The 15,695-nt window shown below is 51.4% G+C and overlaps 1 protein-coding gene across 16 annotated transcripts in view; it reads right to left on the bottom strand.

Moving 5' to 3' along the window:
• Nucleotides 1-15,695, bottom strand: part of TACC2 (transforming acidic coiled-coil containing protein 2) — a 184,500-nt gene that overhangs the window by 30,688 nt on the left and 138,117 nt on the right. For 8 of the 16 annotated variants that reach the window (XM_027112815.1, XM_027112816.1, XM_027112822.1 and 5 more), the window contains 4 exons: nt 6,927-8,238; nt 5,250-5,285; nt 3,034-3,094; nt 1,702-1,903 (listed from right to left, as the gene is read on the bottom strand). In XM_027112815.1, the coding sequence (XP_026968616.1) occupies nt 1,702-1,903; nt 3,034-3,094; nt 5,250-5,285; nt 6,927-8,238 (1,611 nt within the window). Of the gene's footprint in view, nt 1-1,701; nt 1,904-3,033; nt 3,095-5,249; nt 5,286-6,926; nt 8,239-15,695 lie in introns of those variants that run through there. The other 8 variants (XM_027112820.1, XM_027112831.1, XM_027112825.1 and 5 more) reach the window with 5 other exon arrangements.

Genomic DNA, 15,695 nt, shown 5'->3' with positions numbered 1-15,695 from the left:
GCCCTGTCTCCCTCACACAGGTGCTGACTGATGCAAAGATCAAACTGTGGACACTAAGCTGTCTACCTGCCTAGGCTTCTATTTTCCTCACAAAGCTGTCTTTAGCCCTTGAGGTGTTCATGGTGCTGTAAGGAAAACGAAGCTGGCTCAGATGGGCTTCCTGTCTTTAAGAAACACACAGTCTAGTAGGGAAGCAAGAGACGCACCCGCATCATCCTTACTGCGTTACGTAACCTCAGAGCGAGTTCAGACCAAGCACTGATAGCAGACGGCAGAGGGGCCATGTCCAGGGAAAGGCTGGGAGGGGGCAGGACAAGCCTGGGAGACAGGGAAGCAGGGGGCATCCTGCAGCAGCCACTGCAGGGGAGCTGAGCAGGGGCGTCCCTGGGGGAAAGTGGTTCCATCCGGTACAGTCACGGCCCAGGGGTGTGTGCACAGAGGAAAAGGAGGACTGAAAAAAGCTGAGGCTAGGCCTGGGCCCCAGGGGTCAGGTTGGAGTGACATGGTCACTCTTAAGCCTCCCAAACCCGCAGCCAGAGGGCCAACAAGACAACCAACCAAAGGCTCCATTATGCAGAAAATACAATGCCCGGAAGTCCAAATACTCGTAATTCGGATTGTCTTTCCATCATCAAACTAGAGAAAGGCATACAGTAAGATAAGCACCCCAAATCCCCCCAAAACCTGAAATGGATCTCACTGGTACCATTCAGAGACCTCATGGGCACACAGCAAGCCGCCAACAAGCCTGATCATACGAGAACCTCCCGAGGCAGCATTCCTACTTACAATTAAGTCACCTCGGTTACAGCCCTGCCCTGCCCAGGCGGGGGCAGGGGGCTGTCTGATGGAGATCATGGCTTCTTCTTAGCAGCAAAGAAGCGGAGATAAGGTTTCCCTGTAGGACTGTCCTCCTATTGAATTCTACTCAGTTTTTAGAAATTGCTAGAAATCAAGAGCTTGGAAAGGGAAACTTAGAACCATCACAACAGCCCACAGTGCTGGAATGACGGTCCAGTACTAGGCTCACAAGCCCTACATGGTGGTGGGTGGAGGGAAGGCCCCAGGAGGACTAGGGAGGCAGGGTACCATCACCCCTGGAAATGGACTAATCCTTCGCAGGAAGGTTCTAGTTGCTGACTTAAGATACATGAATTTTTCAAGCCGAAGAATCAGGCAGAAAGCTGAAAGTGGGTCTACGTAAGGGGAAGGAAGATACTAATGAGATAAGTGACTTGCCTGGGGCCTATTCAGAAGGACTCAGTTCCTCTTGTTGGCAAGCCTGGGGGGACTCTCTGGTTTGGGGCTTGAGCAGGTGTCGGTCATACTGTGGGACGTCCCGTAGGGCCGATGAACAGTGGACTAAGAGACCCCACAGGCAGGTTGATGTACCCTGAGCACTTGACTCAAAATCCTCAAGGGATGTAAGCCATACAGCCGAGAAGGTGCAAAGCTCAGGTGAGCTCAGGACCCAGAGGTAGAGAGCTCTTTGCAGCCTCTCAGCAGGTGCCCCGGGGTCACCGTTCAGCTGGTTTCAAGCCTCAGGCTGTTTCAAAAGGCAGCCTGAGCTCGGGGTGCACCGGGAGATGGTCCCCAACAGCACGGTTACCTGGCTTAGAAGTTCCTTTCCTGGCCTTTTGCTCCCTAGAGGCAGCGGTCTCCAAGGCAGAGTGGCGGTCCAGCGGCCACCGAGTTGCTTACCCTCCGTGGGCGAATTGAACTTGGTCTCGTTGACGAAGGTGGACAGGTCCGAGGGCTGCGGATAGTCCTGCTTGTCGGCCTCCAGGTCCACCGTCATGCACGTCCACTTCTGGTTGGTGACCGCCAGCTTCTCCTCGTCGGTTGCGTGGACCACCGCGGAGATGACGGGCGGCGTTTCCGGCGTGGTCACGGGGGTGGGGTCCTACCAGGAGAAGGGAAGCTGTCTCTTCTCTCGTCCAGCCTCCGCGCCCACCCACAGGGGTCTGGGCCCCCCTCACCAGGACCGGTCCCTGTCAAATTCCTCTGCTCAAAATAGTCCCAAGGACACCAAGTCTTTCTGCTATGAATTTCTGTTTCTGATGGTTTGTTTCAGGGGGTGATGACCGTGGGTTTTAAAAGAATCAGGATTTTGCGTCTTGGTTATTTGAGATACTCCTGCCCATTCGCTTTGAGAAAAATAAGGAAACTTTTACTACGGGCATGTTGATGAAGGCAACTATAGTGTGACGCCCACACAGTGCTTCAGGCTTGTACATCAACATCATCAACATTGCCTGACAGTCCTCACGCCTGACACGGGAGGTAGAGACAGGGGGGTCTCATCTCCATCTCCACAGAGGGTGTGCAGCTGAGCAGGGCAGGGTGGGAGCCCAGAAATGTTACAGCAGAGGTGGCACTGGACCCAAGACCCCTCTCGTGGGGCTGGGCGCCTCTCTGCAGCCTCGCCCTGCCCAGGGTTGGCTGGCCAGGGCTTTGCTTGTTTTATGACCTTGAATGGCCTGGCACATACTTCAGGATACCCTTCTTGGTCTGTAAACAGGGTAGAAGAAATGGCGTATATTTGGTAGAGGAACTATAGGAAGAGGGAGACAGGGACTCGTATGAAGAAAGAGCCCAAGCCGCCACTTCTGCAGGGGATGAAAGCCCTTTATCTCCCCATCCTGACCCTGGTTACATAATCCAGGGTTCCTGACACATATTCATTTCTTTCTCACTATATATGCGTTTATCTCAACAGTCTTCCGCAACTTGATATTCAAGTTAAGTTCTCAACAGATTAACTGGCCCAAATGGACCAGCACGACTCCCATAGAATCCAACTGACATTTTTCCTGAACATCTGCCTATTCTTCGGACATACTCTGATGTTTCCCCAAGGAAAGGGATCAAAACAATGTCTTGCGAACACTGAGGGACCCTCCATGTAGGAGGCAAGGAGAGGGGCATGATGAGTAGAAAAGAAAACTCTATTGACTAATGGGGAATAAAAACACATCAGCCTTATTTTCCCGAGTGAGGGATAAAATCACAAGTATCAAGGGAACATTGTACCTGAGAAGGTGGATCAGAGAGAGGAGACCGTTTTGGCGACTTTTTCACCCTAAATGTGTCACTGGAAACAAAATGGAAAATGTAAACACAACAGACAGAGGCACAGAACATTCCAGAGCCGACTGAGGCCCAGAGCGTCTGACTGCTGAGTATCTGACCCAGACCACCCTCCAGTCTACACCACTCCAACACCAACTGAAAGACGTCCACACCGACAATCCATTCCGACTTTTTAACAGATATTATTATTGCCCCCGAGGGAAAGAGTCATCAAGCTGGAAATCTTGGAAAAGATGCCATTTTGGAGAGCTGACCCAGAAAATGAAGCTAAATTTACCCAGATGTTCTTATTTCAAAAGGCAGATTCTGGTGAGCAGATTAATAGATCTGGATCCATCCAGGAATGTCTGAACCAACTAAGGTGGGGGAGGGGACGTCAGCTCGTGACACCAGTTAACAGGATCCAGTTCACAGAAGACCAAGCAGACACAGCACTCAAACAACTGAAGGAGCCGTGCAGAAACAGGAAGCAAAGTCCCGGGTCTTCAGCGAGAACTGGCAGATTCCCTCCTACGCGCGGGAACCCCGAGCGTAATGGATTCCCGCACCTCTGAACTTCTGGGTGGGATTCTGACTAAAGGCAGGGCGAGGGGTGAGATCATTTTTTTTTTTAAATTATGGTAGAATACACATAACATAAAATTTACCATCTTCAACGCTTTTAAGTGTACAGTTCAGTAGCGTAAAGTACATTCACATTGCTGTGCAACCAATCTCCGGAACTGCTTTTCGGAGATGAAACAATTTTTTAAAAAATGTCTTTCCTAACCACGACTAACAACTCTGGTCTCTCCTTTTTTCCCCCTCGTATAAATAACTGGGGGCTGAGGGGGAGGGGAGGAGAGGGGAGGACCTAGGCAAAGGAAGCATCAGCTCAGACTCCAGAGGAGTCAGAAGGGGCCTTTAGCACAGACGGCTCCCTTAAGTCTACTGGGTGGTCAGGGGTGCATCTCCACTATCAGAATGGAGGCTTCTCCACCTGCAGATCGGCCCCTGCCCCCTGGTCTCAGGCCCCTCCGTGGTCTGGTCCTGCCCCCAGCAAGGCAAGGGCTTGTGCGGGGGTCCCCCTCACCTTAGACCACCCCCCTCCCCTCCCCTGCTCTAAACGTTAACTGGGTGGACAGAGCAAATTGGCACCAAGTTTCTCCTCGTGTTCTCTGGAATGAAACGCTCCAACAATGGCTTTCAGTCATGAAAGAAATACCATAAATGGTTATTTACAGCATTTATGACATTTGCCATGTGAACAGTGCAATCACAGCTTGAAGCATATATTTATCCATGCATATAAATACACAACTGTGTATTTTACAGTTGCTAAATGGCTCTAAAATACCAAAGAAATCCCTTGGGCAGAAGAGAGCCTGAGAGACTCCACCCTATCCCGGGGCTGCTGGATGTCTGGGGCCAGGCCAGCTCCTCGTGGAATAATGGAGAGGCAGAGAAAGTGCCTGTCCTTGGGCCCCCCGGGGAGCAGCCCACAAGATCTCTCCTGGCCAGGGAGGCAAAGCAGTCCAGGCACAGCGGTGGTCTGCTCTGTTGCTCTGTCTCCCTCAACAAGGCGACCCCCAGATGGCATGCTGATACCTAGCCCGGTCCTGCTGACCCAGAGCAGCCTGGCGATGGCTCTCACAGCCGTGTGCTCCACTGAGCTGACCCTGCGTTTCAGGGGGCTCCCATCAGTCTCAATTTGAAACAGCTCAAACATTTCTGCTTCACGTGTAGCCAGAACAAGTGGTAGCGGGTGCTGCCTGCGGTTGGACTGGGTGGTTATTTTAATGTGAAGCCACGATACTTTGAAAGCAATCGCCCAATTTCAAATGAAAGAATGGTTTGAGAGTGAAAAAAAAAAATGTATGGGTTTCAGATGAAGACGTCCAATAAGCAAGGGGGAAAAAAAACTTCCATTCCTGACAAGCAGGCAGATGTTGGATAATCACGTTTTCACAGCCAAGCAGTTTCATTTATGCTAATCACGATGAAACAGATAAATAACCTCTGCTACTGGGAAGCCCCATGCCCCATCATTCCCAGGCCCGCCACAGAAATACGCAAGGAGCAGCCATGGAAAGGAAATAAAAAGAGCGTGGAAGCAAAAACAAAGGCAGAAAAAAGCACATTTAGTGTAAGAGGCAGATTCCGTTTAATTTACTTACAACAGAGAACATACAGACATCACGTCTTCAACCATCCTAAGACAAGAAGACAAAGAAAAAGAGAGACAGACAGAAGGAACTGACAAAAAAGGTAAATCTGCAGACAACTGGTTATTAATGGGTTAGAAGCTACAACAGCCATCCACTGCTCTGCTTGGAAGTGTGGGCCACATCCCCGCTTTCTGGAGAGGGGCTGTCAGAGAACGCCTTCCTCTCTTGGTTCCAGTTATCCCATAAAATGCTGGTGGCTCAAACAGCTTTGTCACCCCAGTGTAGGATTCCAAGCATCTGCCCTAGAGGTAAGACCTGGAGACGGGTTAGCGTCCCCAACCTCGGTTAGCTATCTCTGATGACAGAACAGAAGAGAACCAAGCTCTCTGCAGGGAAGCAGGAGGTAGTGGCTACAAACTGGCTCTCATCCCCCAAATGAGAGATTAGCTTTGTGATTTGGGCCTTTCAGATTTCTCCGGTTTCAGGCTTAAAACAAAGCTTCCAACAAAGATGCTATGGAATCTTTAAGGAGGGCCTGGTTTGGCCGCTGATCTAAGAAAAGTCCCATTTTGGGCCAGGACTGTTTCCTCTATCCAACACCGGACAGAGGTAAGGCGATCCAAGGCCAAAGCCTGCTTAGAGACCTTCTTCTCAGGAAGCCCTGGGTTCTTCTCAAATGTTAAGTGCTTGGGGGAGCCCAGAACGAGAGGTAAACAGGTCACCATCTATCTCAATTTGTGCCAGGCAGACTCGGAGGGGCCGGCAGCCATGGTCTGTTCTGCTGAGTTGCCGCCAGAAGCCCGGTCTCCTTGGCCTTGTTAAATTATTGACGCTACTACATGAGTGGAGAAAAGCTCCAAGCACCAAACCACCTACACTTGGACCAAAGTCCTGAGGATGGACCGGTAGCCATCCGAGTTGGAGCTGGGTCTTGGGATGAATTCCAGAGGCGTGGACACGTAGTGTTATGCTCAGTCTACTTGGCCAGTGTTTGGATAGCAGACCTGATTATTAACGGCCTCCTGGGGACCGTGGGGACTGCTTCTCCCTTTCAGGTCCCATTGACCTTTTCTGGACCTACAGGGCCTGTGGACGCTCGTCTATGAAGATGACTACACAGGGGTGAAGACAAACCGGCGTGCTTCTTACACGTTAGCTGGGGTACAGGAAGGGGCCCAGACCAGACCTCTCTCTCTCTCAAGGGCTTCCCAAGCCTACTGTGTTTGCCTCCTGGGCTAATGTCTCCTTAATGGGCAGAAACAAACACTACAAATTTTAATAATATAAGGGCAGATCTCTTAGTTTTGAGGCCACTCCAAAAAGCAATTCATGTGTTAAACAGAAAATGCCAAGTCACCAACAGGGAGGCTGACCAGACCTCCACTGGGCTGCTCCCTTTCCATGGTTCCCACACTCTCCTGAAGTTGAAAGTCAGGTCTTCAGCTACAAGTAAAGCTTTAGACCACTGACTAATTGAGGCAAAAGATCAATGACTCTAGACCCAACGGGATATGTGGATGGGAAAAGCCAGCACCGTGGGCGCAGAAAGGAATGAAAACAGGTATCCTGCCGCAAACATGGTGGCACTGCAGCCAATGGGGGACGGGTCATCCAGGCACGTGAGCGACAATCACAGCCAATGCTCAGCCCCGACTCCGATCTTACCACCTGCACCCCTGAACTTACGTCTTGAGGGGCGTCTTCTTCTTCTTGGCGGGCTTGTTCAGCCCATCCCCGTCCACTCCATTGGCTTCGACGGTACTGGCTGGGATCTCAAAGGAGGCTGGGGATTTAGAAGGTGAGCTGGGGGTCTTAGAGCATGTCTTAAAGGGCTCAGTGGACTCGTCACAGGCGTCCGGGTCAAAGCTGTATGACTGTTGGGGCAGTTTGGGAGACTCCTGCATTTTTGAGGTGGAAGAAAAAGGGTTAAAATTGGGGTCATCCCACTTGTCAATATCAAAGGTGTAGGTACCTTTAGCGATAGGGATGTCATTGGGTTCAGCAGGGGATCTGGTAGGCGAGGCAGGAGTGTTGTCGAGTTTTTCGGGTGTTTTTTTCATCTTTGGCCTCCTTAGGGGCATTTTGGCAACCGGCTTTTTGCCTATCTTTTTGGTGGGAGGGGGGTTTTCCTGCTGGGTGTCCCAACTACCCTTGTCCTCAGAATAGTCAAACTCCAGCCTCACTGAGAGGCCTTTGGCTGGGGAGTCCTCTTGCCCCCCAGTATCCAATGGGGACAGCTCCACCACCTCTGGGGCCGTGGCAGGAGACAATGCTTTCCTTCCAGCGAGGGGTGAATTCTGCACTCTGCCACCCCCAGAAGCTGGGGGGATGGCCCCTTCTGCACCCTCGGAGTCCAGAGGGCAGGCAGCCTTGGGCACAGCAGCAGGTTCTACGGGTGCCTCCTCCGATAAGGCTGGTCCAGAACCTTCCGTCTTGGCCGACTCCGTTTTCGTCTCGGCGATTCGATTCTCCTCGCTGGGGTCGGGACTCTCTTCGGCTGGCTCTTGCTGTGTCTCTTTCACTGGGGGGGTTTCAGGGGGTTTCTTAGTGGTCTGTTTCTTTTTTAAGGAAGGTGGCCTCGGTTTCTTAGTTCGCTTAAGGGTACTGGAAGCACTGCTCGAACCCGTGCTATGTGCATCCGGGGCCGGGGCCGCGGCCTCGGGGTTGCCTGAGCAAGAAGCACCATCAAAGTCACCGGCTTGCAGGCTGAGCGAGCGGGATAACGTCGACTTAGAGATGGGGACAGAGTCCGTGGACTTCCTCCGCGAGCTCACCTTGCAATCCTGATTCTTAGAGTCTGAGGAGCGAGGCTCCAAGGTCTGAAAATTATCCACCAGCTCGATGTTGTCAAAGTCCAAGTTGTAAGTCCCGCTGCTGGCTATCGGCTTGTCTTCATCGAAGACGGAGGAGAAGGACTGTGTCGGAGGACGGAAAGGACTTCCTTCCACCGAGCTGCTGTGGGGGCCATCGGGGACACAGACCGGCTCAGAGCCACATCCTGAGGAAACGGAGACAAAGCCGTCACTGAAGGACACGGGACACTTCGGACAGTCTCTCATCCCATGCCAGACTACAACCCTCTAATACCAGAGCCCCAGGTCAGCCCACCCATCACTGGACAGGCATGCTGCTTGGGTACAAATCCTGCTCTCATCCATTGGCTCCAGGGTCTGGACAAGCTGACCCTCAGCTCTCTCATCTGTAAAGTGGGAGCAATAAGGGCTGTTTAAGGAATAGCTCAAATCCTTGTCATTCAAAATACGTTTACCAAGTGCCTGATCAAACAAAGCACCTGTTCTGGGCGTTGGGTATTCAACAATGAACGAAATCTTTGCCCTTCTGGAAGTTACATTCTTTAGGGAGAAGACAGTCAAGGAACAATGAACAAGTAAAACGTATGGACTGTTGGACGGTGATGAGTGCTATGGAGAAAAAGAAAGCCAGGGGAGGGGTGTTGCAATTTTAAAATAAGGCAGCTGGGCAAAGCCCTCCAAGGAGGAAACACTGAAGCCAAGATCAGAAACGAGGTAAAGGCGTGAACCAGGGGGATACCTGCGGGGGGAAAGCATCCTAGGCAAAGGGAACAGCAAGTGCAAAGGCCCTGGGGTAGGCGCACACCTGGTGTGTTGCAGAAATATCAGAGGCCAGTGTGGCTAAAGTAAAGGAGAGGAGCAGGAAAGGAAGACAGAGAAATAATGCAAGTAAAGCATAGTGAGCCTTTGGGAAATACTAGTTGCTATCATCATCCAGCCTGCTCTTGACTCGTCAGAGCCTTTATCTGGAGGCCCCGGGCAACTGCAGCAGGACTGAGCTCGCCCCGTCTGCCACCTGTCCCGACTCCAGGGATCCCCGTGATCTCTCCCTCCAACCCTGCCTGCCATGCTCCTCTTCTTGGCCTTCCCCCTCATCCATCCTCTCTCCATTTTCTAGAGCTTCTTCCCCGTTTCTCCTCCTCCCTCAGCCACTACCAGCCAAGGAGGCCGATCCTTATTTTAAAACATGCTGCGGGCACTCCAGATGCTGGCCAAGATATTCCATCATCTCATGACCCCACTGCTCTGCTGGGATGCGGCCAGCCTGGCCTGGCTACTCTGGGCTCTGCCTGCACCAGGCGGCACCTTGCATGCATTTCTGGCTTCACAGCTGTCCTGGGCAGTCAAGATGCCAGGAAACGATTGGCCAGAAAACTGAAAACGTGTCCCTAGACAAAGGGGAGAAAATGTTGCAAAGTGGCCTGCAGAAGAAGGAATTCAAGAGCTGGCACAGGGACTTCCCCGGCGGTCCAGTGGGTAAGACTCCGGGCTTCCACCGTAGGGGGCGCAGTTTCGATCCCTGGTCGGGGAACTAAAATCCCGCATGCTGTGTGCAGCGGCCAAAAAAAGAAAAAAAAAAAAAAAAAGAGCTGGCACGTATATGACTTGGGACGGCATTCCACTACAGGAGTTATATCCTGCAGTACCCACCCCACCCCTTGCCGTGGGTTGCCAGATAAAATATAGGATGTTCAGTTAAATTTGCATTTAGAATAAAAGAATACATTTTTTAGTATAAATATGTCCCAGTCACTCACTGTGTATCTGCGATTCTAATTTAATTGGACGCTCTGTATTTTTGTTTGCTAAATCTGGCAGCCCTAATCCCTCATTCCAACAAACCAACAAGGTTTGAGAAATGCTCACTCACCCCCAAACTGGCTTCCTACTGTAGATTTTTCTCAGAGCGGTTCATGCTCACGGCAGCACACCCCGAGGTGGTGAGCACTTAGCAGAGAACCGCAGGAGATGAAGACAACACGAGGAAACTGCCGGCCTCCTGAGTTCAGGAACTGGTCTCATTTATCTTCGTTTTCCCTGGACCTGCCACACTTTCTCTTGCCAGCTCAATAAATGCCTCTGGCATTGAGATCACTTCCTGGAAGCAGGTCTATTCGCCAGCCATGGTTTCAAACCTTCCCTTCTCTTCTGCATCCAAAGCCACCCCAAGCCCTACTTGGAGCAGATGTCCTAGAAGATGGGAGCACTTGCTTGAAGGCTCTCAACCCTTTTTGCCAAAAGATTCCTCCGTGTCTCGAAAACACTCCTGCTTCATTCTCATCTCAAAAGATGTCCCCTCCCTTCTTCTTTCTACAACCGTCTCCCTCCCTATTTCCTCCAGAGACTGGCACCCTCCGGCACCCCATCCTCGCATCAGCAGTTGCCTCCCCTTCCTGCCCTGGACACACAGTACAGAGGGCACCAAAGGACCAGGGGACTCAGAGGACCAGGTGTTTCAAGTGGGCCTTGCAGGAGAGAGAAAGGGCCTCAGCCCAGCCCATCATTTCCAAAGCAAGGCCCACAACTGCTGACCTGCGTTCTCTCAGGCTGCTACGCATACCCCAGCAGCCTGAAGAAGGAAGCCTTTCGAGGCCCTTCAGATGTCAGGAGTTCTCCCCAGACCGTGCAACAGTCAGCAGATATGCAGCTCAACCATCTGCTAACTGTTTTCCCCAGAAGAAAAGCTCTCTGACGGCTTAATGTGGCTTTCCTCTTTAGAACTGACACACCCTAATTAAATCATCATGGACCAGGAAATCGAGTCTCGACACAGGGCTTCTTAGCCTCGGCACTGTGGCCATCTCAGGATGGTTAGTACTTTGTCGCAGCGGGCCCAGCCTGTTCATTGTAGGATGTCTAGCAGAATCCTTGGCTTCTGCCCACTAGATGCCATTAGCATCCCCCCACCCCAAGCTGTGACAACAAAAATGTGTCTAGAAATTACCAAATGTTCCCTGGGGGGCGCAATAATCCCTGGTTGAGAACCACTGTTTTATTGTCTGTTGACCGGAGCAGGGCAGGGAGGGCCCTTCGATGCTCTTCAGAGAAAACTTTAGACCAGAGAAATGGGTCACTGCCACGTGCAGGCCTTGATTTTCCAAAGCAAGTGTGGTCCAACTGGATTCCCGGTCCCCCCCACTGGATTTCTAAATGTCCATACATCGTATCTGCATGAAGACAATTTATTCATTCATTCCTGTATGTCAAACAATCTGGCTGCCTCCTATACGTCAACCACTGTGGGGCATGCTGTGGACACAGAGGTAAGGAAGGATCCATCCACGTGCTCACGTCGTCTGCCTGCTGCATCCCAACAGCGCAGAGCTGGGCAACGCTTGCCCTGGAGACCAATGCCTTGTCCTGGCTCCAGGTTCTGGCTCAGTCTGAGGACAAAATCAGCATCTTTGGTTCATGATACCCAAAGGATTACTAGGTGGTGCCCGACATATCAGTCAGCTCAGGCCACCAGAACAAAGTCCACAGACCAAAGGGCTTAAACAACACAGCTCTGGAGGCTGGAAGTCCAAGGTCAAGGGGTCCACAGGTTTGGTTTCTCCTTGACTTGCTGACGGCCATCTTCTCCCTGTGTCCTCACACGGCCTTTGCTCTGTGTGATCTCATCCCTAACGTCTCCTCCTCTTCTTACAGGGACGCCAGCCCTAATAGATTAGCGCCTTACGACCTCATTTAACCTTCGTCACCTCCTTAAAGGTCCTATCTTCAAATACAGTCACATTGGGGGGTCAGGGCTTCAACATATGAACTTGAGGGCACACAGTGCAGTCCCTAACTGTGCTAGGCAATACAATCCCCGAGCTAAGGAAAAAAGAAATGTGTTTGGAAACAAGAGGGGATTCCAAGGAAAGGGAGAAAGCCAACAAGGGGCAACCGATGTCACCCAACTCTCACACTACTGTCTTCAAAGGCCACATCCCTTAGCCTTGCTGACTGCTTCTAATTGGAGCACGTACTGCCAGCTGTGTTGTGCTGCTCCCCCCGCCTCCCTCCACCTCACCCCCAGCCAGCTCACCCTGGGCAGGAACCCACAGGCCCAGAGGCCTAAAGGTGCCAACACAAGGCACCCCTGCACTCAGACGCTTAGCCTCATCCAGTGTATCAAGCGTAAATGGTCTTGTACACGGGGAGCCTAGCTCTACATCCTTCCAAGTATGTGAATAACAATCGATTGCAATCAATAATGTTTATTCTGGAAAAGGCCTCCGTTTTTTTTTGTTTGTTTGTTTGTTTGTTTTGCGGTACGTGGGCCTCTCACTGCTGTGGCCTCTCCCGCTGCGGAGCACAGGCTCCGGACGCACAGGCTCAGCGGCCACGGCTCACGGGCCTAGCCGCTCTGCGGCATGTGGGATCTTCCCGGACTGGGGCACGAACCCGTGTCCCCTACATTGGCAGGCGGATTCCCAACCACTGCGCCACCAGGGAAGCCCAAGTCCTCCGTTTTAAGTAGGCTAATGAGAGATAAATAGAGCCTGACTCAGTCCTCATGCAGCATTTTGCCTGAGACGCTCACTGAAAGCCCCGACTTGTGGCTCCTCCCTGGCGAAGCAGCTCAGCACGGCTGGGATCAGGGCCGGAACGCCCATTTTCACAGGTGCCACAGGTGGCTCCCAGAGCAGGCAAGTCGGGCCCGGGCTAGCTCATGTCACCTGCTTCCTATCAGGACAGTCTAGTTCTTCACATCTCCGGGGGCAATGTTTTCACATGTGGCCACAGACGTGGCTTGGAGGATCAGCCTGGATGGCTTGGACTGATCTTTGAGGTGAGTTCTGATTGCTTATGGGGACTCAGCAGTGTGGGACGTCAGGGCAGGTGGAAGTGACAGGCAGATGCGGTCCCTGTGTGTCCACTCTCTGATATGGTCACTAAGCCCAGAACAGACCAGCAAGAGAGGCAGGCAGCCCATGCAAAACCGGCTGCTCTCCCAGACCCGGGAGGCTTCCGGACTCTCACGCAGACCCTGCTGGGTCCCGAGGACCTCCACACCTGGCAGGTCTGTGCCCGCTGCTTCCTGGACACCTGCCCTGCTCTCCCACGTCTATGCTCTCCAACCTGCCTTCAGCTCCCAAAGGCTGAGGAGCAGCCCTGCTCGAGGCTCTGTGGGTCACGACAGCTATCGACCGGGGTGACTGTTTGCAGATGGAGAAATTCTCTGTGAAAACAGGTTGGATCCACCTGAGCTGGACGTTGAGTGCAGTCAAGATCCTCCAGCGAGGTCATTAAGGGCAGACAATGTGAGTCCAGAGGCTCAGGGCCCTGCCAGGTTCTTGGTGTATCCACCCAAGGTGCCCAGGGCCACCCCTGGCAGGTTATTCAACTCCTCTGAGCCTCAACCATACATCAAGCATTCTTGTGAGGATGAAACAGGAGGAGCACGTAAGCACCTAGTCCCGGGTACAGCAGTGCCAGGAAACAGCAGCCGTGGGCCCCAACTCTTACACACACCACCATGACCCCACTCCCTGTGCCCCTGCCCCAGGACGGGAAGGGCCCTCGCCTGGCCGGGCTCTCAGATGCCTCGCCTGATACCAGGAGGCTTCCTGTCTCTCTGCGGCGGGCACCCTGCACTTCAACCTCAGAGGAGATGAAAGCAAGTGACAATATGTATGGAGACTGAGTCCTGAGACGTGAAAACAGAAGCCCCTGGGTGCAGTAAGCTCCCTTCTGGGTCAATCTGCAGACAGCAGTCCACACACGGCCACGTGGAGCACAACTGGAGCCTCAACGAGGCCACCCTCCCCGTGGAGCAGTGAGGAAAGGTCGAGGTCAAGTAGGGCACGGGCGGCTCCGGTCACCTCCAAGGCCCCCCACACCGGCCTTCCCCGTGCTGGGCATCCTCCCAGCGACGATGAGCAAACAGCGCTTCCCCCACGGGGAACCGCGTCTCCAGAGGGAGGGCAACCGTAGGATGGAAACCCGCCCCTGGTCTCATAGACGGGCTTTCCTCACTGACCATCTACTTGCCACCCACCTGGCAACCGCATGGCCTACCCTCTGCCTCGGATGTACCGGTTCATCTCGCCTGCACAGAGAGCAACTTGATTTCCAAATGGAAGGGAGTCGAGAAGCGGGGATTCTGATCCCACAGCCCCTCACTTGTTTTGAGACCAAGGGCAAGGTCCAGAAGCCCCACATCTCACTGGCAAGCAGGTGATGAGATGCCCAGTACAGGGATGCTGTGAGCACTGGGGCTCCTTCCCTTGCCTGAGATGGGATGAAACTTGCTAAGAACCTGGCACAGGACTGGCAGACATGAAATGGAGCTATTATTTAATTATGTGACGTTTAATTATGTCCTTCAGTGGTCAGTTTTGAGTTCTAATAATGCAGCCACGCGTCCTGATCACAGAACCATGAAAAGTCGGAGTGGGAAGGATCTCAGAGGACTCACGGGTCACCTGCTTCATTTTACAGATAAGAAAACGGCTCAGAAAGTGATTCAGTTATATATATATATATTTTTTTTCTTCTTTTTCAGATTCTTTTCCATTATAGGTTATTGCAAGACACTGAAAATAGTTCCCTGTGCTCTACAATAGGTCCCTGTTTAACTATTTTGCACTCAGTAGAGTGTTTATGCTAATCCCAAACTCCTAATTTACCTCCCACTCCCCCGCTATCCCCTCTGGTAACCGTAGGTTTGTTTCTTATGTCTGTGGGTCTATTTCTGTTTTGTAAATAAGTTCATTTGTATCATTTTTTTTGAATTCCACATATAAGTGGTATTATATCATGTTTGTCTTTCTCTGTCTGGCTTACATCACTTAATATGATGGTCTCTGGGTGCGTCCATGTTGCTGCAAATGGCATTATTTTGTTCTTTTTTAATGGCTGGGTGGTATTCCACTGTGTATATATATGCACTGCATCTTCTCCATCCATTCATCTGTCGATGGACACTTGGTTTGCTTCCATGTCTTGGCTATTGTAAATAATGCTGCTATGAACAATGGGGTGCACGTAACTTTTCAAATTAACTTTCTCCCGTTTCTTTTCAGTTAAAGAGGTTAATTTCACTTTTTTAGTTAATCTGCCTATAACGTAGCAACCTAAGGTAAAATCATGTCCTCGCTGAAAATAAGATTTAATGACTAATCCACATAGGCAATTACATGTTTTTATATCATGAGCTAAACCATCAGTTTTAAACAACTATGCAAGAATTATAAAGCCATTGAAATAAAAGCCATAAAGGCTTGAGTGACCATCCCTAGTTAGACTATGTTAATCAATGGTAAATGCTAAGAGCCTCTGGAATGTACATTTACCTAATAACTAGTAAAATCATACAATCATTAAAAAAATCTTAGGTCAGTTATTAAAAAAAAAAAAGAAAAAAACTGGGCTCAGATAAGCCACACCCTGGCACAGCCCAGACGAGCGGCAGACACATGGTGGCCAGCCACATCTCACTCATTATCCTGTCCCGTGCAGCACAATCCTGCTGGCAGCACCCAAGGTAAGGTGACAGATTATTTTGTAAAATTAAGCTTCCAGGAGGAAAAATCATGTCTTTATTCACAGCCAAAGGTCTCGTCTATTTCCTGTGGTTCTTTTGGCAGCTTTAGCAACAGCGCAGGCGCTCTGCAGAGGCAAAAACCAAACGGTAGATTTTCCTCTCTTGCCC

The sequence above is a fragment of the Aethalodelphis obliquidens genome, unplaced genomic scaffold (assembly GCF_003676395.1).
Source record: "Aethalodelphis obliquidens isolate GAN/ISIS:26980383/991018 unplaced genomic scaffold, ASM367639v1 scaffold11, whole genome shotgun sequence".
NCBI classification, from domain to species: Eukaryota; Metazoa; Chordata; class Mammalia; order Artiodactyla; family Delphinidae; genus Aethalodelphis; species Aethalodelphis obliquidens.
Note: the sequence above shows the minus strand (reverse complement) of the source record. Positions and strands in the feature narration are given on the sequence as shown.